This window comes from Geotrypetes seraphini, chromosome 19 (genome assembly GCF_902459505.1).
Source record: "Geotrypetes seraphini chromosome 19, aGeoSer1.1, whole genome shotgun sequence".
Taxonomy (NCBI): domain Eukaryota; kingdom Metazoa; phylum Chordata; class Amphibia; order Gymnophiona; family Dermophiidae; genus Geotrypetes; species Geotrypetes seraphini.
In genome coordinates, this window is record NC_047102.1 from 25,600,129 (window position 1) to 25,624,388 (window position 24,260).

The following is a 24,260-nucleotide window of genomic DNA, read 5'->3' on the forward strand; positions in this document are numbered from 1 at the left end:
TTAGCATACAATGAAAGCAGTGCATGCAAATAGATCTCATGCATATTCATTGGGGAAATCCTGAAAACCCGACTGGATTGCGGCCCTTGAAGAGGAACTTTGGCATCCCTGGCCTAGAGAGATGTGATTCCAGTGCCTTGAAACTCAGTTAAAAATGGCGTTTAAATGGTGTTTTTTACCGAGCTTAGCTGCCTATCAGCACCTGAAAAATCAGTACCGATTAGAGCAGGGATCTCAAAGTTCCTCCTTGAGGGCCACAATCCAGTCGGGTTTTCAGGATTTCCCCAATGAATATGCTTTGAAAGCAGTGCATGCACATAGATCTCATGCATATTCATTGGGGAAATCCTGAAAACCCAACTGGATTGCAGCCCTCAAGGAGGGACTTTGAGACTCCTGGATTAGAGAATCCAGCCTAAATGTCTTCCTATATATGTGTCTTGCAAATATTTTCACATACGTATACATTTTTCACATTCTGCAATTTACAAAAATGTAATTAAATTACTTTAAAGTACAAATGTGTGTGCATGTAGATATAGATATAATCTCATAGATAAGAAACTGTTGAACTGAATTTGTACAATTAGCTTCCTTTCTGCACTGGTTTGTATTAATCCTAAATACAGCTAATTCTACAACCTCTGGCAGTCTGAAGAATTGAGCACTATATTCCAGGGGACAGATTCAAAACAAATGCTAGGAAGTTTTTCTTTACCCAGCGTGTGGTGGACACCTGGAATGCACTTCCAGAGGACGTAATAAGACAGAGTACGGTACTGGATTTCAAGAAAGGATTGGACAAATTCCTGCTGGAAAAAGGGATAGAGGGGTATAGATAGGGAGCTACTGCGCAGGTCCTGGACCTGTTGGGCCGCCGCGTGAGCGGACTGCTAGGCATGATGGACCTCAGGTCTGACCCAGTGGAGGCATTGCTTATGTTCTTATCACGTCCTTTTTTTCTATCGGTTATGCCTCTTCCTAAATACCCCTGCATTCTCCTGGCTCTGGCTATCTCCTTATTACACTGTTTCACTGCCTTGAGATCATCGGATACTCTCTATTCTGGTTAGTGTGCGTTTCCAAGTTATATTAAAATTTGTTGAAACGCCTATCACAAATTCTAAGCGTTTTACAATGTTAAAAACAAGGGGGAGACTTACAAGGACATATCGACAAGACAAATTAAGGATTTAAAATAAAAACAATAGGTAAGTTTTGGTGACATACAATATTTACAGGAAAAGCGGACATAAAAAGGGAAAAAGCATGAGGAGGGGGAGGGAGAAGGTCCTCTTTGAAAAAAGAGGCTGGAAGTGGAGAGAGTGTAGAAAAAGGAAGAAGTAAAAGGAAGACGTTATTATGCAAAATCATCTTTGAAAAGGAAACATTTTAGTCTACCTTTGAATTTATGTAAGATTTTTTCGGCCCTCAGGGTATTTGGTAGGGAATTCCAGATTGTGGGGGCTGTAACCGAGAAAGAGGTGGTTCGACGGGTGCCGATAATTTTTAAGGAGCGGACGTGAAGGAGATGTTGAGAGGTAGATCTCAGAGCTCTGGGAGGATCATGGGGGCTAAGGATTCTGTCAATGAAAGCAGGTTCATTGGATTGTAGGGTTTTGAATGCGAGGATGGCTATTTTGTAAGTTATTCTATGGGGAATTGGAAGCCAATGGGCTTTTTTTTAATAGAGAGGTGATATGGTCATATTTCTTGGAATTAGTTATGACTTTTATGTAACATAGTAACATAGTAGATGACGGCAGATAAAGACCTGAATGGTCCATCCAGTCTGCCCAACCTGATTCAATTTAAATTTATTAATTTTTTTCTTAGCTATTTCTGGGCAAGAATCCAAAGCTCTACCCGGTACTGTGCTTGGGTTCCTACTGCCGAAATCTCCGTTAAGCCCTCCCCAGCCCATCCTCCACCAAACGGCCATACACAGACACAGACCGTGCAAGTCTGCCCAGTACTGGCCTTAGTTCAATATTTAATCTTATTTTCTGATTCTAAATCCTCTGTGTTCATCCCACGCTTCTTTGAACTCAGTCACAGTTTTACTCTCCACCACCTCTCTCGGGAGCGCATTCCAGGCATCCACTACCCTCTCCGTAAAGTAGAATTTCCTAACATTGCCCCTGAATCTACCACCCCTCAACCTCAAATTATGTCCTCTGGTTTTACCATTTTCCTTTCTCTGTAAAAGATTATGTTCTACATTAATACCCTTCAAGTATTTGAACGTCTGAATCATATCTCCCCTGTCTCTCCTTTCCTCTAGGGTATACATATTCAGGGCTTCCAGGGCAGATTTTTGGATTCATTGAAGGCGTCTGATATCTTTCTTTGTATAACGAGTTGCAGTAGTCTATTTTTGAAATAATGATTGAGTGAATAAGAATATTTAAAGATTGTTGGTCCAGAATAGTTGCCAGGGATCTTATCATTTGTAACTTGTAGAAACAGTTTTTGACTACTGCAGAAATTTGTGGGTGATAAGTTAACTTATTATCTATTCTTACCCTCCAATACATATCACCTCTTTGATTTCTATACTCCAAATGTATGACTATGCATTTTTTTTTGTACTGAATCTTTACTGCTGAGCATTTGATTACTCAAATAGTAAAATTCTGCTATCTTAGATCTCTCAGTCTACTGAATTGGAGACAGGCCTTTGGGTGCTGTAGGACTGAGCCCTAATGTTGAACAAATTCCATCATTGTGTTCAGGGAGAGGTTGTACGGTGCCTATGACTTTAGATTCTCAGGAAGGCTCATTCAACTGGAACTGTCTCCTTCTTGAAATTCAAAATACTCCATCCTTGCAATCCAAAGAAATAAATGAACGGTTCACTATCTTTTCCTTCAGGAAGATCCCCCATCAAATTTCCCACCCTGAAATAAAACTAATTAGCCTGTAGTTTACAACCACCTCCCTGTTATCATGTTTAACAAAAGGGTAAGCCATCTGGGTGGTTTACAACAATGCCAAATACCAGGAATACAGCAAACACATTAATAGAACAGAGAAAAGAAAAAAAGAATTTACAATTTCCATAGGTAGCAATAGCAACAATACGAATTTTGCCTCTGTGATAAGACACTTACGGCAGTATTCAGAACTTCTCCACGCAATGCAGACATTGAACCTATGGCACATGGTCATATATGAAGTCAGTGCAGTGCACGGATTCCGAACATACTCTGCATCCCGGGCCCACAGTTCACAAAACAATTCGGGTGGAACCTGTAAAAAATGGGTTTTGTTTAAAACAAAATATGAAAATAAATGCATCTGTGTAACTCAGTATATAAATCTTTAAAGGTACTTAGAGATTGAAAGGGAAGGGCGTGGCCTAGTGGTTAGAGCTGCAGACTCTGCACCCTGAGGTTGTGGGTTCAATCCTAATGCTGCTCCTTGTGACCCTGGGCAAGTCACAACCTTCCATTGCTCCAGGTACATTAGGTAGAGTGTGAGCCCACTTAGACAGATAGGGAAAAATGCTTTAGTACCTGAATGTAAAATCCATTTAGACAATCTTCATTGATAGGTAGTATATAAATAATATATAAACTTGGTAATTGTCAAGCTTATAAAAATAATTTATTCTTATATACCGCCAAACCGTCAGTTCAAGGCGATTTACAATAAGAAAAGGCTGGACAAACAATAAATAGCATCATAAGTATCAGATGTTTCTTTAAAAAATACAAATTGCAATTAAGTCAAATGTTTTAAGAGTTTTTCGGAATAGAATTTATATTAATAAATAATTTAAAAAACGGGTAATAAAGTGATACCTTTTGATTGGACTAACAATATATTTACCCCCGGTTTCTGTAAAGGTTGCCCAATTTGGGGTATGATCCAGAGATGCAAGCACAATTTGATTGGTTAAAATTATTGAGGTTAATTGGCACCAATTAAGGTCTGTGCATGCATATACCTGTGTGCCATTCTATAATGATGGGCACAAAAGGGGGCATGACCATGGAAGGGGCATGCTGAATCTTTGAGTGTGGTATTGCAGAATGCAGGGGATACATGTCCGACTTGCATGACAGAATTTACACCAGGTTTTATTGGGGGCAAATCCTCGCACCCAAAGTTGGGTATCTACGCTAAGGATTCTTTTTACAAAGGTGCGTTAGGGCCTTAACACGCAGAATAGCACGCACTAAAATGCCACGCGCGCTAGACCTTAACGCCAGCATTGAGCTGGCGTTAGTTCTAGAAGCGTAGCACGGGTTTAGCGCATGCTAAAATCCTGCATGCGCTAAAAACACTAGCACACCTTAGTAAAAGGAGCCCTAAGTGCTATTTTATAAAGAGTGATCAACCCCGAGTGTGATCTTTATTTTTTGGTACCATTTACTGAATCCGGCCTTTATTGGCCAAAACCTCCTTCTTTGGTCAGGACAATATTGGGGGAGGGGGGTTATTCTACAAGTGGGCACCTGCTTTTGTGTCACGATGCTGTGAAGTGAAATCCTATTGTATAAGACATCTCAGTGCCCAGATTCAATTATAGAATACAAACACAACCTGGCATTGGTGCCTAGAATCTAAGCAGCCACAGTTTCACTGGTCCTAGACACTGTTCCGTCTAAGCCAGTGGTTCTCAACCCTGTCCAGGGGACCCGCCAGCCAGTTGGGTTTTCAACATATCCCTAATGAATATGCATGAGAGAGATTTGCATACCTGTCATTTCCATTATATGCAAATCTCTCTCATGCATATTCATTAGGGATATCTTGAAAACCCGACTGACTGGGAGGTCCCCAGGACAGGGTTGAGAACCACTGCTCTAAGCTGAGCAGGAGTCCTCCACCAACAGTTCTGCCAGTGGAGGGTGCTGTTTCACTATTAGGTTTTCAGTAATGAAGGACAGGTAGGCGCTGCAAGACTGCCTGTCCCTAGTAATTGAAAACATAATATTGAAGGACCACCCCCTTACTGGTCAGAGAACTTCTGCTCAGCTTAGAAGGAACAGTGGCTTGACATGGTATAACAGCGGGCATCTAAATGCAGCAAAGGGTGTGCGTATAAATACAGTTCGGGAGCAGTTCTATAAGTGGGTGTATCCTTTAAGGCATGCCAATGCGGTACAGGAAGTGTCCTGTAATCTATAATGGCATCTACATTTCATTTGTACCAATGTTTGTCAGCATCGGTGTCCCTAGAATTTACATGCCTGCAGTTACACCAGCCATAGAGCTGGAAGAACAGGATATGTAAATGAAGCAAGGGCAGACATACTTAGAATATTCTGCAATCTATGTGCATAAGTGAGAGATATGCCTATGCTCCACCCACATGTACACCCTCCTTGCAGGTAACTGTTATGTCACTTATGCATGCACTTATAGAATAATACATAGGGCAGTGGTCTCCAATGCATATGGCTCCCCAAGTCCTCCATTGTGGTCCTCAAACAGTTGGCTGAAATGCTCTTCAAATCCTGTAAATGCATTAATTTCAATCTTGCACACAATATAGGAACTGCAAATTATCTCTTATGTTACTCGGGTGTCTCGTTTATGGAATATGCTATTGTTGGTAATCCAAAATAAAGTAAGTTGTTTTTTTTTAAATATATCCTTGAAGTATTGTATCATTAATATTAGCATTAATTTTTAATGTCTGAACAAGCAGCTCAAGGCAGTTTTTCAAAATTAGCAGTAGTACGTGTAAGCTTGAAATCTTTTGGTGGCCCTCAGAGCATTCTCGTATTCACAATGCAACCCTTTCACTGGAAAAGGCTGGAGACCTAGGGTGTTTGCATGCATAAGTGACACTTCTCACTGCATATATGTGTGTGCACTTTGCATGTAAATGCAGGCTTGCATTTTTAGAACTGCCCTTCATATGTCAATTTTTACTCATCAAAATCCAAAAGTACCACGTACAATACAAAATTACTAAGTGGGAAATTTTTTTTTACACTCAAGATCTTTACCGGAGCAGGGGCCTCAGACGTATTGAGCTAAATTTACCCACTACAGGTCTTTTTTTGAACCGAAGTTCACCTCATCGGTCCGAGTTCCACCCTACCACCTACTTACTTATAAAAAAATACTTCATTTTATTTAATGTTCTATTATTTATTCATTTAAATTTAATCTTTTTCTACAATAAATTTATTTTTATAAAAAACCAGAATTATCCCAGGTGAACTGAATAAATGAAGCAGTTGTGATAGTACAGCTCTGTCAGCATCTAAAATGCATAAAGCTACAAGATAAGTGAAATACTAAAATAGCCGAAGCAGTAAAATGATAGTATTTGAAGAAAAGTTTTGTTTGGAAAGTGACCACGATTCATTGCAAGGCAACTTGTGGGAATAATTGTGTGTTAATTATACCACATGGAATAATTCAGGTTTTTTATAAAAATAAATTTCTTGTAGCAAAAGATTAAATTTAAATGAAATAAATAATAGAATATTAAATAAAATGAAGTATTTTTTTATAAGTAAGTAGGTGGTAGGGTGGAACTTGGAATGATGAAGTGAACATGAGCTTTTCAACTTCGGTTCAAAAAAAGACCCGTAGTGGGTAAAATTAGCTCAATAGTTCTTCGTTTGTTTTGTTGCCCCCCAAAATTTTTGTAACTTTATTGATGTGTACATCGCTTAGAATTTTGAATAAGCGATCAATCACATTTATAATAAAACTTGAAACTTGAACTTGAATAAGTCTGAGGCCTCTGCTCCGGTAAAGATCTTGATTGTAAAAAATTTTTCCCACTTAGTTGTTTTGTATTGTGCGTGGTATTTTTGGATTTTGGTATATAATACATAGAACCACAAATTTTTATTTGATTTTTGTTCTATACAAAAGAATATTTACTCATCAACAGGCTGTTATTTTCAATCAATATCATTTAATCAAAATGAGGCTATAGAAAGTCACTTGTTTTCAACAGTTGTCTTCACCACAAGCTGGTTTAAAATGATTGTGAATTGGATTAGCAGATAAGTTTAATGAAGCTTAATCCTCAAAATCAAACAAAAGCAGGTTTTAAGCATCTTCTTGAACCAGGGAAAGCTTGGTTCAAGCCACAGATTATTTGTAGGTAGAATTTGTAACTTTTGTGTAATGTAAACAGCATTACCGTATATACTCGAATATAAACCAAGATTTCTAGGCCAAAAAAATGGCCCAAAAATGGGGGTCTCAATTTATATTTGAGCTAACCCCATCCTGCACCTATCACGGGCTTCTAGTACTGCCCTTATAGTCCAGTGGTGCGGGGAGCCGGAGCTACCATCAATCCCTCCCTCCCGGCGACTTTATGCAACTAGCCCACCCCTTCCATTCCCTCCCCTCCCAGTCCACCTGCAGTGGTCCAGCGGTGAGGTGGGGCAGGAGTGATCCCTTTACGCTCCTGCCCGGCAGTCTTCATAGTGAAAAAATGACTGCCACAAGTCTCACGAAGTTTGCCACAGGGTCTTACAGCAGTCATTTTTTCACTAAGGAGATTGCCAGGCAGGAGCTTACCCTGCCCTGCCTCACCGCTGGACCACCAGAGACTTAAGGTAGACCTGCAGGGTGACTGGGAGGGGAGGGAAGGGGAGAGGCAGGCTAGTTGCACAAAGTCGCCGGGAGGGAGGGATTGAAGACAACTCTGGTTCTTCACTCCACTGGATCACTAAGGCAGTACTGGAAGCCCACGGTGGCTCTGGGAAGGGGGCAGACTGATCACCAGGGCAGTACTGCAGGGCTGCAGTGGGTCTGGGAAGGTGGGCTGTTCCAGGAAGGGGAGACGGATTGGCTGGCTCTTTGGCTGCAGAGCCGGCAAGCAGGATACCAAGGAAGGGATGAGCGGTCGTTTCTGCTCTTCACCGGTACATGAATATAAACCACCAGTTTATATTCGAGTCAACCTTTTTTCTTCCTTTTGGGGGGGAAAAAGGGTACCTCGGTTTATTTTCAGATCGGTTTATAATCGAGTATATATGGTATACTAGAGCACTGATAGCAAAAACAGTTGGGATATTGGGTAGCGCTAAGAGGCAACATACATAGGAATGGCAGCTGCTGAAAGACTGGTTTGACACCATGCTCAAGCACTCAGAACAGTCCACGACGGAGCAGTTAACATCAAGGTGTCGCTCCTCTCCGATATATTTTAAAGTTGAAGGCACCTGCCAACTGTCCATAAAAGTTGTAGGATCATCAGTGTTGCTTAAAATAATTCCATTGGGTAGCATCAGATCATTTGTTAAGTTTCTATCACAAAACCCTGCACATGACAGAAATAAAAATTGTTAACCTAATGTGAAGGAATTAATTTGATGACCAGCATTAAGTTAGAAATTTTCATAACTAATCTGTCATGAAAAAAAATGCAATATGTGTGTACTAGGGATAGGCAGTTATTATTTGTAACAATGACAAAGGAAATGTCAAACGGGGAGTGGGACCTTGAGAAAAACGATTATAATAATAAATATAAAACCACATAGCAATTTTATCAGGAGACTTTTGTGTAAACTGGGTTTGATTCTTCTACGATTACTTCTGAGTCCAGCAGACGTTTCAGGTTTTATTTTTAAAGCTTGTATTCCCAGCACTGGAGTGACACCTAGTGGACCCATAATCAACCCCCTGAGGCAGGCCGAAACATGGACTGTGTCGGGTCATCTATTGTAGTGGTTCCCAACCCTGTCCTGAAGGACCACCAGGCCAATCGGGTTTTCAGGATAGCCCTAATAAATATGCATGGAGCAGATTTGCATGCCTCTCACTTCCATTATATGCAAATCTCTCTCATGCAAATTCATTAGGGCTAGCCTGAAAACCCGATTGGCCTGCTGGTCCTCCAGGACAGGGTTGGGAACCACTGATCTATTGGATCCCTCCTACATAGGACATTTCATTTATGGGACTTTTTATCTACGTGGTTTTATATGTATTATAATTTGAGGAAATAACGATCATTTGGCTCAAGGTTGACATGTTCTATCCCACTCCCCACTTGTTTTTCTTCTGTTTGATTTTATGTGGGGTTTCTGTTCCTTCTCTTTTTTCTATAAAGGAAATGTCAAGAACATTCCCTCTGACATTTCCTGCTGTTGGCTAATGAAAATGGGCAGAATTTTGTTTGCCAATGATAGGTCCATTCACCCATGGTTCAAGCTCCCTCTTCAACTTCCCCCCCCCCTTAATGTAACTGCCCCTTACAATTCCCCTTCACTATAAAAAAAACCCCTTCCACCACTCTCCATAGGTCCCCTGAGCACTGTTCCTTCTAAGCTGAGCGAAAGTCATCCAACTGCATTGCTGCCAATGGGAAGTGGTGTTTCAATAATGTATTTTCAGTTGCTAAGGACAAGCATGTTCTCTGGACTCCTGCAGAGCTTGCTTGAGCCTCACTTATTGAAAATGTGATACTGAAACAGCACCACCCACTGGTAGGACTTTAGTTGGAGGACTCCCTCTCAGAGAGAATAGCGCCCCTCTAAGCCTACTTTAATCTTTTGTGGTCAAGTGGTGGTGGGGGGGTCAATTGGAACAGGAGTAATGCTCATTTGCTCTTGCCCGTAGATACAGCCATATTCAATTTGGTGATTGCAGCCTTTCACCCTAGTTTATGGTTTATTTGAACCTAATGTCCTTGCTGGAGGCATAACAGGGCAATTTACAAAATTAAACAATAATAATTAGGAGGAAAAGGAATACCATTTTACATTACATTAGTGATTTCTATTCCGCCATTACCTTGCGGTTCAAGGCGGATTACATTCAAACTAAAAACAAGAATTACATTCAAAATTTGAAAGAATAGAATAAGCGATGATATAAAATTTTTAAGGTAATAAAATAAAAAAATAAAAAAAAGGTTGGGTAAAGAGTTACCAACTGGAAGTAGAAGTCTTTAGGAGATAAGAATGGGATGAATTATGTGGTTTTAGATAACATTAGGTAAATAGAAGAATATTAGAGAGTACTAAGGGTATAGAGAGTGTTGGATGTTGGGTTGGGATTAGTCGTTCTGGATAGGTTTTATGTGTTTTTTGAAGAGTATGGTTTTAGTATCTCTCTTGAAGGTGTTGTAGTTTGTAGTTGAAGATAACAGGGTGGCGATTTGTCTGTCCAGTTTAGCTGCTTTGGAGGCTATTAGGTTGTCATAAAGCTTTTTTCGTTTGACATTTTTGGATGATGGATGAGAGAATAGCGAGTGGGTTCTTCTGTGTCTGGTTGAGGAGGATTGATTTAGTCGGTTATTCCAATAGGTTGGGCTTTTAATAAAGGAAAGAATGTAGAGCAAAAGAATGAGTTTGTCAGCATACTCCATGCTGTCTCCCGAGACCACTGATCAGTGTGAGCCTTCTGAAAGAGAGAGCTTTTCAGCACTGACTTAATTTTAGTGAACAATGATTTTGTATGCAGTACTAAGGAAATATAATTCCAAAGCAGGTGGGAGGAGGACAGTACAGAAAAATATACTTTGATGGGTTGATTAAAGATGTGCCAAGTCTCACTTCATATGATATCAGGTTATTCCAACAGACTAGGTCTCTTGTTTTCATATACTTATAAACTCCAGTCTATGGCTGAGGTCAGTCTCTGCCAAGCCCCAACAGTTTAGTCATCCCAAAATACTGGCTTACCTTACCCCAGCTCTGTTATCTCACTTGGACAATCCCACTTGCAATTCCAGGGGTCTTCCCAGGGTTCTGTAGCAACCCAAGGATAGGGAAATGTTTTACCTCTGAGCTTTCTCTGCTCAGGGAGGTCTCTTCCTCAGGGACCTCTCCTCCCATGGGGACCTCGTAGTAACATAGTAGATGAAGGCAGATAAAGACCCGAATGGTCCATCCAGTCTGCCCAACCTGATTCAATTTTAAAAAAAATTTCTTCTTAGCTGTTTCTGGACAAGAATCCAAAGCTCTACCTGATACTGTGCTTGGGTTCCAATTGCTGAAGTCTCTGTCAAAGCTCACTCCAGCCCATCTACACCCTCCAGCCATTGAAGCCCTCCCCAGCCCATCCTCAACCAAAAGGCCATATACAGACACAGACCATGCAAGTCTGCCCAGTACTGGCCTTAGTTCAATATTTACTATTATTTTCTGATTCTAGATCCCACGCTTTTTTGAACTACGTCACCATTTTCCTCTCCACCACCTCTGTCGGGAGCGCATTCCAGACATCCACCACCCTCTCCGTAAAGTAGAATTTCCTAACATTGCTCTTGAATCTCACTGATTAACTCCCCACAAAGCTGAGTCCCATCCTCTATTTCAGCCGGACTGCATCATTCTCCCAGTGCAGAGGCTCAGTGCCTTTTGGGACCTGGAGCCCACTTGCTCTTCCTGCTGCCCAAAGGTACATGTCCAGCACTGGTGAGTGAGGACCCCTGATCCCCTGACCCCCCCCCCACACACACACACACACACTTAGATAGTCCTCTGTAACACAGTTTTGGAGACCATATCTGGCGAAGGACGAAAGAAGACTTGAAGCGGTCCAGAGGAGGGCAACGAAAATGATAGGAGGCTTGCGCCAGAAGATGTATGAGGAGAGACTGGAAGCCCTGAATATGTATACCCTAGAAGAAAGGAGGGACAGGAGAGATATGATTCAGACGTTCAAATACTTGAAAGGTATTAACGTAGAACAAAATCTTTTCAAGAGAAAGGAAAATGGTGAAACCATAGGACATAATTTGAGGTTGAGGGGTGGGAGACTCAAGAGCAATGTAAGGAAATTCTTCTTTACGGAGAGGATGGTGGATGCCTGGAATGCGCTCCCAAGAGAGGTGGTGGAGAGGAAAACGGTGATGGAGTTCAAAAAAGCATGAGATGAACACAGAGGATCTAGAATCAGAAAATAATAGTAAATATTGAAGAACTAAGGCCAGTACTGGCCAGACTTTCATGGTATGTGTCTGTGTATGGCCTTTTGGTTGAGGATGGGCTAGGGAGGGCTTCAATGGCTGGGAGGGTATAGATGGGCTGGAGTGAGCTTTGACGGAGATTTCAGCAGTTGGAACCCAAGTAGAGCTTTGGATTCTTACCCAGAAATAGCTAAGAAGAAAAAAATTATTTAAAAAAATTAAATCGAATCAGGTTGGGCAGACTGGATGGACCATTCGGGTCGTTATCTGCCGTCATCTACTATGTTACTATGTAATTCAAATTGAAGACATACAGATCAATTGCTCAAATGATCCATCAGCCTACAATAATATCTCCTCCAAGGACAAATATACCAGAGAATAGTATATAATGTGTCATGGCTTCATTGGAGAGCCTGGCACATAGCCTAAATTTAGTTTACTTATTCAGCTGAACCTCTGAGCTCATTTTGCATAGACATTTGTAAGTAGATTGGTTCAACAGTCTCTCATTTCTGGGAAATAAATGCCATACTAAATTTAACCCCACAGATAGCATTTCTTTTAGAATGATTCCGATGCTAAATCTATAACTGACCTTTTTTGACTGCAAAGGTTATTTGTTGCAATACATTGTATCCACATCTGCTTTTTCTGTCTGTACCACTTGATTTAATGAGGAACTGTCATTTCTATTCTACACTTTAAATATTTCATTTCTGACAACGTGGCACACAGCTTTTAAATAGGACTAAGTAGTTTCCAAATGGAAAAGGTCAGAGAATGTCATGTCACCATGCTAAATCGACCACACAGCATCAGGAATGATTTGGAGAAATGGAGATACAGAAGAGTGGAATGGAAACCCTGTTCCAGGGACCTAACTGGCCAGCCTAGTTATCAGGATAGCATGAATTTGCATGCAATAGAGGAGATGTATTCTAATGTACTGCATGCATGTTCATGAAAAACAAAACTGGCCAGGCCATCTGAGGAACTGGCTTGAGAACTAGTAATGGAAAGAATAAAATAACAAATGCAAAGAAGCAATAGCAGTTTGATAAATATGCATTTTCAGATGCAACTTCTCTTTAGACAGCCTTAGGGGTCCTTTTACTAAGGTGAGCTAACTAAGGGCTAGACCCCTTTACGACCAAATTTCCCATCTGCCTGATTCATTTACCTCTCCTGCGATCCGCTTCCAATCCGTGCATGCAAATGAGGGGAAACGCATGCAAAGTAGACAGGGATGCGATTCACCAAAGAAATTTTGTGCTGGCCGATCAACACAAGAAGCGACTGCTGGGGACCAGTCGTAAACGTCTTTCCGACTATCCTGCTCTCTGCATGCCCTGCTCTGCCCCGTCTGTCTCCTGCCTACTTGCCCCAAATGCTGCCCTGCTGTGCCCCGCTCTACGAGCCCGTGGTTTTAACCCGCAGGTTTAAAGCGGGTTAAAACCACGGGCTTCGCTGGGCTTCAAAAGTTAAAAAAAATTTTTAAAAACCTCGCAGTTCGCAGGGGTCTTGACGCATGAGCAGACCACCTACATTAAGATCACACCATAGCGATCCATGTAGGCCAGATGAGGGTGTTCCTCTGAGTGCCCTCATTTGAATGTTTCCATTCTGTGAATTCGTTGGACCTGCCCAGATCGGGCAGGTTCATGAATCTAGGCCTAATTTAGCACACACTAATGATTAGTGCACTTGAAATGCGAAGAGGTCCATTATATTTCTATGGGTTGTCATAGCACTTAGCATGTGCTAATCGTTAGCGCATGCTAAATTAATTTGCACACTTTAGTAAAAGGACCCTTTAATCTTGTCATCAAATTGTCAGAGGCGGAACAATTTACAAATCCATTTCCATCGGTATTACCTGTAAAAATAGGCTACTGCAAACCAACACAGGCTCTGTGCCAATCATAATTAAAAAAAAAAAAAAAAAGATGCTAGCCATTTCCAGCAAATTACAAATATTAAAACAAATTATGTTTTAACTTAAACATTTATGAAATGACAAAATCTTCACTAGCATTGGATATTTTAGATAACACACTACATTTCTAACACAAAACAGAAGAATATTCCAGCATCATACAGCTTGAAATACAAAGCTGGCAGTGTGATATTTCTTGAATCTTAGCGATCTCACTGAAGGATAGGGAAGGGTTAAAGAGTCCTTTGACTATAATGAATGTAACTCAATTTGCTACTCAGGGGTGTCAAAGTCCCTCCTCGAGGGCTGCAATCCAGTCGGGTTTTCAGGATTTCCCCAATGAATATGCATCTATTAGCATACAATGAAAGCAGTGCATGCAAATAGATCTGATGCATATTCATTGGGGAAATCCTGAAAACATGACTGAATTGTGGCCCTCGAGGGAGGGACTTTGACACCCCTGTGTTAGATCAAATATCTTGGTGCTTAACCCTGTAGAATTTCTAAATATAAAGAAACACATTTTAAAATAATATTGTGCTTCAACAGGAAGCCAGTGTAAAGCAACCAGCAAAGGAGTTGCTCTATCACATGGGTGGACAACAATGGTCCTCAAGGGCCGGAATCCAGTCGAGTCTTCAGGATTTCCCCAATGAATAGGCATTGAAAGCAGTGCATACAAATAGATCTCATGCATATTCATTGAGGAAATCCTGAAGACCTGACTGGATTCCGGCCCTCGAGGACCAGAGTTGGCCACCCCTGCTCTATCACAGTAGTTTCCAAACCTTCCCTGCGGTCTTCCCAGCCAATCAGGTTTTCAGGATATCCATAATGAATATTCATGAGAGAGATTTGCTTGCAATGGAGGCAGTACATGCAGGAGAAATTCTTTAAGATAAAATACCTCCCAGAGGTGGACTAGAAACAAATCATTATTTAGGTGCCTTGATAATATAGAGAAGGGCCCGATATTCAAAGCAATTTAGTTTGCTGCTGATTGGTTAAATTGTTTGGTTGGTGCTAGCCGCTAATATTCAGCCACACTTAACTGGTTAATTGCTACTGAATATTGCGGTTAGCACCAAAGAATAAAGACCTAGGATTTATTAAGCTATGATAGAAACATATGCAATCAGTGGCGTCCCTCCCCATCCTATTTCTCCGCCCCCACCTCTACATGCTTCTTCCCTGCCCCTCCTACCACGCGTTCACTGCTTCCCTTCCCTGCTGTCAACACCAGCATTGGCTCTTCCTCTGACGTCACTTTCTAGGAGTGAGTCCAAGAAGCAACGTCAGAGGAAGAGCCAACGCTGTTTCGACATCAGGTTGGGGGTTGCTGCTCGCGTCAGGCACGTTACATAGGTATGGGGGAAGTGAAGCGGCGTGCACGCGTGGCAATAGGGGGCAGGGAAGGAGCGGGGGGTGCACCCTCACCAAGATAGCACCTGGGGTGGACCACCCTCCCCCCTTATTACTCCACTGCATGCAATTGTATGTACACTTCTCCCTCCGAATACGCAGTTTCAGCATCCGCAGATTCTGTTATTTGCGATTTTTTTTTTTTTTTAGATCCATTTTCATTTTTTGGGCTATTTTTAAGCCCTCTTAGACCCCCCCCCCCCCCTTAAGCCTTACCTTGTGGTCTGGCGGGTTTTCGGGGCAGAAGTGATCTTCCTTCGCTCCTGCCCATGCAGATCACTCATAGGAAATGGCTGCCGTGAGCTCCCGTAGTCTCTCAAGACTACGTCGGGAGCTCATGGCAGCCATTTCCTATGAGTGATCTGCTCAAGGCAGGAGCGTAGGAAGATCACTCCTGCCCCGAAAACCCGCCAGCCCACAAGTTAAGGCTTAAGGGATACCAGGGGGAATGGGGTGTGGGTCAGAGCCGGCCCGAATATCATTTGCAGTTTTTTAATGTTCGCGGACCAGCTCTGCCCCTAACCCCCGTGGATATGGAGGGAGAAGTGCATTATTTACACCTCTGATCAATGTCAGTCATCAAACAATATTACACAAGCCAGAGTAGCTTCACTTTTCTATCAGGCAGAAGTATCTGAGCAAGAGTGAGCACTTACCACAAAGTCCAGTGGCGGCTGATTTACTGGTTGCATTGGAATGAATGACCATCAAGCCTGTGCTGTGAAACCACTGAATTCTGACATTTGTTGGTGTGTCAATTACATACATGTTACCGGTATCTACAACCTTGTAGCCGTGCTTTATAACCGTAGGCCAAGCTTGTTTGGAATTTACAGTTACCTAAAATGAAGTAAAATTTACACCATCGATGATGCAATTCATAAAATATTTGTAAGAGTTTTGCAGTATATTGCACAGTAGAAAGCAATCCGACACTAACTTTATTTTCCTATCCTCCGCTGACCCCATTAATGGATGTCAAAGGCTGAATGATTCACAAGCCTACTATGAGCAAAGAATTGAAAAGGCATACACTGTAACATCTCAAGGTCAACTCAATCAATGTAAAATAAAAACCATGTGTTTATAATTTAACCAAACTGTATTAAAAGGGGGGATTCTATCATAGGATGTCTACTATAGATGCTGGTTATTGAGGACTATTTTAAGCCTATACTGATCAATTTTTATCTTGGATGTACAGCAAAATGCATGCTTTATTGATTTTACTTTTGTATCTTTTATACAGTAGGCTGAGAGATGTTAATACTTTGCCTTTTGAACAAATTCCAATCTGTCCTATTCATAGATTATCTAGATGGGATACTTCTCTGTATTCATTTAGTACATTGACGCAATTCCAGCAAGGGCCTTTTCCCATAGAAACATGTGTTCATAATAACTTTCGTAAGTCACGTAATATTTATGGAAGGCCAAGACGGCTTAAATCTAGTAACTCAAATGCTTTTATTTGTTCTAAATTTTCAGAGATTTCCAGATCAGTTAGGAACAAAGTAGTCCTAATTAATGATTGGATTAAAAGTAAACAACTTGCTTGCCTGTTTATTACAGAAACTTGGCTCCTCTCAAATAAGGATCCTATTATTACCTTCTGGGTAATAAGGGTCTTATTACCTTCTGGTTATAAAATTCTTCCTCTTTGTAGAGAGAACAAGAGAGGAGGAGGGCTTGCTATTATTCTGCAGGATAATTGTAAGCAGGTGGTAATTTTTCAGCTAGTGTGCACTAAAGCACGTGCTAAAAACGCTAGCGAACCTTAGTAAAAGGAGCCCTAATTCTCTAGAGATAATATCCTGCAGAATAAGTAGAAAAGATTTATCAGATTCCCTCTCTTGTATCTTATTTTATGTCCCCCCTGGAAGCTGGTCGAAGGCATGGAACGATTTCCAAGAATTTGTATTTCATAATTCTATTTCTTCTTCCTATAGTCTTGTATTTGGTGATATTAATTTACATTTAGAGGAAGAGTCTTCAGATAAAATGGACCTTATTACTTTTTTTTTATCTTCACTAGATTATATAATTCCTGAATTTTCTCAATCTCATGAGAAAGGTCACCATTTGGATATACAAGTGAGTTTTATGTTATATGTAAAACCTTGGTTTACGAGCATAATTTGTTCCAAAACCATGCTTGTAATCCAAAACACTTGTATATCAAAGCAAATTTCCCCACAAGAAATAATGGAAACTCAGACGATTCATTCCACAACCCAATAACTTTAATAAAGAATACAGTACTGTATGTACTTGTATTGCAAGATCTCACTCGTTTAGAACAATCGCTACACTCCCGCAGCGTCAGAGAGAGAAGAACCATTGGCTCAGTTGTGCTGATGTGTCGCGTGTATGCTCAGAAATTTCTGAGGCTCAAGGGGTCACAGACACTGGCGGTTTACTTGTTAGGGGTCAAGCCTTGAAAAAGCTGCTCATGCGAAACATGTCGTCACCAGAATCCCTAGCCAGAGACACTAAGCTTTAAGCTAAGTATTTGTTAAACACTTACTTATAACAAAAAGTAAAGTAAATTAATGAAAACAAAAAATAGCAGTAAATCTATGCTCTTGACATGAGTTTAAACTTCAGATCCAGTGACGAATAAGATACATAAAGCTTAGGGTAGTGAGATGTATTGAGCCCTAAGTAATGTCACTGAGGATCTGGAAAACAGCAACTAGGGATGTTTAGATGACAGCAAAAATGTTTAAGGCTGTCTCTACGTTTACTGTCATTGTTAAGCTTCCCCGGAAAAGCATTACTAGATAGGCAAATGAAAAAGTAACATAGATGTAAATCTTACTCGTCTGTGTATACGATCTATAATAATTTGATTGGAGAGATGGGTTAAATTCAGCATTGCCAGACACAATGGGATGGAATTCATGTACCCCTATAGAGAAAGCAAGCAAACCATGAAATTAAATTTGACAGATCTGCAGTTCCTTTTATATACTCTCTTTATAGCTTTCAAATATTTTTAATAGTAAAGAATTTATTTTTGAACAAAATGGTACATTTCTGTCAGTGGCAGCATTATCTTCGGTGAAGCACAAGAGACTCAACATTTGGTCTTCTACCCAACAGATGGGTGCAACCATTTGGGTAATATACTTAGAGGGGACGTTATCAACAGGTGCTAAACTTAAGTTGAGTTATTTTACCCAGTGGAGTAGCGAGGGTGAGTGGTGCCCATCCAACACTCTCTTCTCTGCCCCCCCCCACCACATGCAATCCCCCCCTTCTCTTCCCCCGTACCACTTTAATTTTCCTGGTGTGAGCAGCATCATGAACTTGCAGCTCGCATCGTGTCTGCTATCCTTCTGACATCACTTCCTAGGTGTGGGACCTGGAAGTGATGTCAAAGACAGCCGACACTGATGTGTGCAGCAAGTTTGTGACGCTGCTCGCACCGGGAAAATTAAAGAGGTATGAGGGAAGGGAAGGGGCACATGTGCTTAGCAGGGGGGGCGGAGAGGAGTATAGGTGCCGGCGCCCCCACGAAATGGCGCCCGGGGCATAACAAACCCCCACCTCTCCCCCCTTACTATGCCATAACTCATGCTATTTCAGCCTGGGGGGTTCCATTTGATGCAAAGACACCTAAGGGCAAATTCTATAAGAAGCGCCCAAAAGTTAGGAGCTACCGTAGGCACTGTTCAGCGCGATTCAAGTAAAATTGGGTACTGTTTAATGAATCACGCAGAGCATCACCTATTTTGGAGGCGTCCAACAAACAGGTCAGCTCTAGGCACAACTAAAAGTTAGGCGCCTATATGAGCACCTAAGCACTAGAGAATGACACGGTGACAAAATTCATCACCGTTCCCATCCCCGCGGATAACCGCGGGAAACCATCTTCATGTCATTCTTTAAGGAGAGAGGGAAGAATCAGAGTATGAATGGCCACAACCACTGACCCTCAAGCTTTGCTTTGAAGAATGCTGAGATTGAGCAGCAACATTCCAGAGCAGATATTGTGATGTCATAATGCCTCATTCCACCAGAGCCTAAGAACCAATCACATCAGTGATGTCACAATGGCTTCATTATCCTTGGCTCACATAAGAATCAGAGTATGAATGGCCACAACCACTGACCCACAAGCTTTGCTTTGAAGAATGCTGGTGTAGAAGGACTGAGGTTGAAATAGACACTACAGAATGACAGTTTCTGGTATCCAGAGCAGATATTGTGATGTCATAATGCCTCATTCCACCAGTGCCTAAGAGCCAATCACATCAGTGATGTCACAATGGCTTCATTATCCTTGGCTCCCATAAGAATCAGAGTATGAATGGCCACAACCACTGACCCACAAGCTTTGCTTTGAAGAATGCTGGTGTAGAAGGACTGGGTTGAAATAGACACTAGAAAATGACATGGGATTATTTCCCGCAGTTATCCACGGGGACGGGAACGGTGATGAATTTTGTCACCCTGTCATTCTCTACTAAGCACGCTTAAGGGCAGTGATTCTGTAACAAGGCGCCTAACACATAGTCACGCCCATGCCTAACATACATAGCGCCTATTTTTTTGAAGGCCGCCTAAATTTTTAGAGGTGCCTTATTGCGGAATCGCTTTTCTTGATAGGCGCCTAAGTTTCAATTATTGCTGATTAAAAAGCTTAATTGAGCTTGTTAATTTTTTTTAAGTTTCAAGTTTATTTAAAATATTTGATTTGATCGCAAAATCCAAATCCAATGAGATTTACATTTAGTTAAAAATTAGGTTAAAATAAAAATCAAGCAAACAGGACAATTAACACTAATTATAATAAAATAATAGGTGCCTATCTAGTTGGGCACCTCCGAAATAGGTGCGTAACATTAGAATTTGGGCACTAGTTATTAGTACGAATAACTGGGTTAACACTAGAATAATAAATTATTTGGATCAAAGAAAATCGGTTCTCCTGATTTCAGCCTTCGCCTTCGACACAATTGATCATACGCTTCTCTTAAACCGTCTTGAAACACTAGGAATCTCTGGAGTTACTCTCAAATGGTTTGACTCTTACCTTTCTGACAGAATATCAAGTCCACTTTCAAAACTCTTCCTGAAAGCCATGTTACCAAGATTCAGGGATACCACAAGGGTCCATTCTCTCACCCATGTTATTTAATTTGTTTCTTGCACCATTGTTAACTGTCGCCCAATCTGTAGGATTCACAGTTTATGCCTACGCGGATGACATTCAACTAATCCACCCAGTCCAAAACGACAATCATGCCGAAATCCTTATCAAAAATTAAATCTTGTGCCTTACTGGCTCTATCAAAATCTTCTTTCTCTTAATATACCAGAAAACAAATGTATGCTTTTTTCTCAGGAACAATATGAAACCCTTGTCTCCCCAATATGTATCTCCTCAATCCCAATTGAATTTGTACCAAACATTAAAATTCTAGGAGTGATCCTGGACATTTAAATCTCAGATCAGCTCTGTGGTACAAAAATGTTTCTTCAAACTAAAAATGATCAGATCTCTCAAATCACTACTTAATACGAATTCAATCAATATTCTTATCCATTCTTTAGTAATTTCAACTTTAGATTATTGTAACTCACTTTACCACGGCATCGCTCAAAAGGAGATCAGGAGATTACAAATCATTCAGAACACTGCTGTAAAAATTATTTTTAACGCTAAAAAATTTGACCATGTAACACCATTCCTCAGAAAAGCTCATTTCACATAGGATTACTTTCAAAATACTACTTCTTACTTTTAAAGTTCAATCTAATTACATTCCATCCTTTATAGATAGGATGTTAATCCCATATGATTCACATAGGACACTACGCTCTTCCCAACAATCTTTTAGCGGTTCTTTCAGTCCGCCAAACAATCTTCTCTGTAACCGCTCCTACACTGTGGAATGCTTTACCTCTGACCTTGAGACGAGAAAAAAATCTCAATAATTTTAAATCTAATCTTAAGACGTTTCTTTTCAGAGATGCTTTTGAGATTTATACTTAATTTTTTATTCAAAACCTCAGACGTCAGGCTTTACATTAAAGAATCCTTTTTTTCCTTTTGTTTTTTGCCTCCTCTTTTATTTTATGCAATGTATCATCCCCATCTGCCCATGTGTATCAAGTTGCATCTGTATTGTAACTGTGAATCTGTTCCCTTTATATTATATTTTAAACTTTTTTATATTTTGCATAAATTGGAAACCGCTTTGCCTATAAAAGCGGTATATCAAGACTCAAATAAGATTGAAACTTGATAACTCCCCTCCTTTAATCCCGAGCAGAGGAGAAAAGCTACGATGATGCCTATTGCCCCCACACATGGTTTTGGTAGGCTGTGAGAGCAAAACGTGCTGCTTGGAGATGCTTGAGAAAGGGGCCTAATGAAAAAGGCTGAAATCGGATTCTAAATTTATCTATTTCGATGTCATCAATTTCAAGGCATCTCTTCAAACCAGACATATAAGTAAGCTGAGAAATAACTCTTAGGGCTCCTTTTACAAAGGTGCGCTAGCGGTTTTAGCGTGTGCTACACGCTAACACCGCCATACAGCTTGCGTTAGTACTTTTCGTGTGGCGCGGGGTTAGCGTGCGCTAAAACCTCTAGCGCACCTTCATAAAAGGAGCCCTTAGTGTCAGTGATCCAGAAATCCTGAAATTAAAGATTAGACAGACCCCCCCCCCCTCTGTTTCAGTATACTGTGGCCAATGGTGTGCACACAAATCAGTGTGCCTTGCCAATTTAAGTGTGCAACATAATTGTCCAGCTATCCAATCAGTGCTGATAATTGCCAATTGCCAAGTAATTGTTGGCACTAATTGCCACTAATTACAATTTACATACACAACTTTTTAAAGTGTATTCTATAAAGTAGTGCGCTTAAATCCTAATACACAGATCTCAAAAGGGGGCGTGGGTAGGGGAGGCGGGGTTATAGAATATCCCCGATCTGCATACAATTTAGGTGCAGGCATTTAGGCCTGGTTTTCATGGGCATAAATGCCTGCACTTAAAAATTAGTCGCATAAACGGGGCTATGCATGATTCTATAAACTGCACCTAACTCCGGAAGTTTATAGAATTAGGCTAGACCACAACCTTTTCAGTGTCAAATTTTTGGGCGACATATAGTTTATAGTTTATTCATTTGTATCCCGCTGTATACAAAAGCGGGTCACGACAAAGACATACACAGTAGTAAAAACAACAATACATACACAATAAACTAAGTACGGATAATAAGAAAACATATAAGTGACCAGCGCTCAACTATGCAACAGAGCACTAAGTTCTTATAGTTCATTTTACAGAATAGATACCTCTTCAATAATCTCTTAAAATTATTCAGGTTTTCATTCCATGCTCGGGGGCCTACACAAGAAAACATACTTGCCCTAGACACTTTCAGCCTCGATTGCTTGACCATTGGAATATATAGGTCAGGACGATCCACAAAGCTCAACTTTTTAAGTGGAACATATGGCAGAATACTAGGCACTTGGGCGCTAATCCATGCACGCAAAGATAGACCATCAGCAGCAGTTTATAACGTATTCTGTACTCCAGTTTAAGCCAATACAATTTTATATAGTATTCTGACACATGTTCACGCTTCCCCAGTTTGAAAAGCGTCCTGACATCAAATTTTGTGCAACCTGCAAAGCACACAGTGTTGACACAGGTATGCCTAAAAGAAATAAATTGCAGTAATCAAGGCCCGAAAGGACATATATAGAATATATAGAAAATTTACTCCAAACTGCTTAACTACATACCATAAAGTAGTCCAAACCAGTGGCATAGTAAGGGGGGGGAGGGTGGTCCGCCCCCTGGTGCCATCTTGGCGGGGGCACCAGCACCCATCCTTCCCTCCACCCCCACTCCTTCCCTGTCCCCCCCCCCTACTGCATGCTCACACCCCTTCCCTTCCCTCCCATACCTCTTTAATGTTCCTGGCACGAGCAGCAACCCTAACCTCTACTCGCGTCAGCATCGACTCTTCCTCTGACTTCATTTCCTAGACTCAAGCCTAGGAAGTGATGTCAGAGGAAGAGCCAACGCTGGTGCAAGCAGCAGGTTAGGGTTGCTGCTCGCACCGGGAACATTAAAGAGGTACAGGGGGGAAGGGGCATGTACCCGCAGCAGGAGGGGGACGACGAAGGAGGGGATGGGTGTAGGTGCAGAGAAGATGGCGGGAGGAGTCATCTCAGTTTTATACCAGGCACATAGCTGAAATTAGGTTTTTGTTGTCATTATGGAAGAACCGTAAGTTCTTTCGCATGGGAACAATGCAGGCATTCTTACCATGTTTATGTTTCTGCAGTCAAGAACGTGGATGGTTATGGTTTCGTCTTGATTCTGGCTAACTATGTAAGGTGCTTCTTTAAACAGAGCCATATGGTTCCCATCAAAGGTAACAAAACTCAGATCGGAAAGAAATGAACAGCGACCTGACAGAGACATGAAATTTACTAACATTGTCATATGAGCAAGTGAAAAAAGCACAACTCAAAAAACTACTGTATTCCAAACACTAAGGCGTCTAGTGTGGCGCTAAGCACGATTCTATAAAAGTTAGGTGCACTCTATAGAATCACACTTAGTGTAATGTAATGTAATGTAATTTATTTCTTATATACCGCTACATCCGTTAGGTTCTAAGCGGTTTACAGAAAATATACATTAAGATTAGAAATAAGAAAGGTACTTGAAAAATTCCCTTACTGTCCCGAAGGCTCACAATCTAACTAAAGTACCTGGAGGGTAATAGAGAAGTGAAAAGTAGAGTTAGAGGAAAAATAAAAATAAAATAAACATTTTAACAAGACAGCATTGATCTAAATACTTTGGAAGGTAGAAGAGAGGAGAGAAAGGAATAGAAGCAGAAGGGGGAGCCGTTGAACAGTAGAATTCTGGAGAAATTTAAATGATAGAAATAGAACAAAACAAAGACAAAAGGCAAAACAATAGATAAGATTAAAGATAAATCATAAGCTGGAAAGAAAAATAAAATAAAACTTTGTCTTCAATCCACGGTTTCA

At 40.9% G+C, this 24,260-nt stretch overlaps 1 protein-coding gene across 1 annotated transcript in view; it reads right to left on the minus strand.

The window, feature by feature from the left end:
• OTOG (otogelin) overlaps positions 1 to 24,260 on the minus strand; it is a 275,602-nt gene that overhangs the window by 53,602 nt on the left and 197,740 nt on the right. Inside the window, exons 39-43 of the mRNA XM_033928785.1 lie at positions 23,524 to 23,669; positions 18,040 to 18,129; positions 15,875 to 16,058; positions 8,034 to 8,254; positions 3,114 to 3,252 (exon numbers count right to left, since the gene is read on the minus strand). Coding sequence (XP_033784676.1) covers positions 3,114 to 3,252; positions 8,034 to 8,254; positions 15,875 to 16,058; positions 18,040 to 18,129; positions 23,524 to 23,669 — 780 coding nt within the window. The remainder of the gene's footprint in view (positions 1 to 3,113; positions 3,253 to 8,033; positions 8,255 to 15,874; positions 16,059 to 18,039; positions 18,130 to 23,523; positions 23,670 to 24,260) is intronic.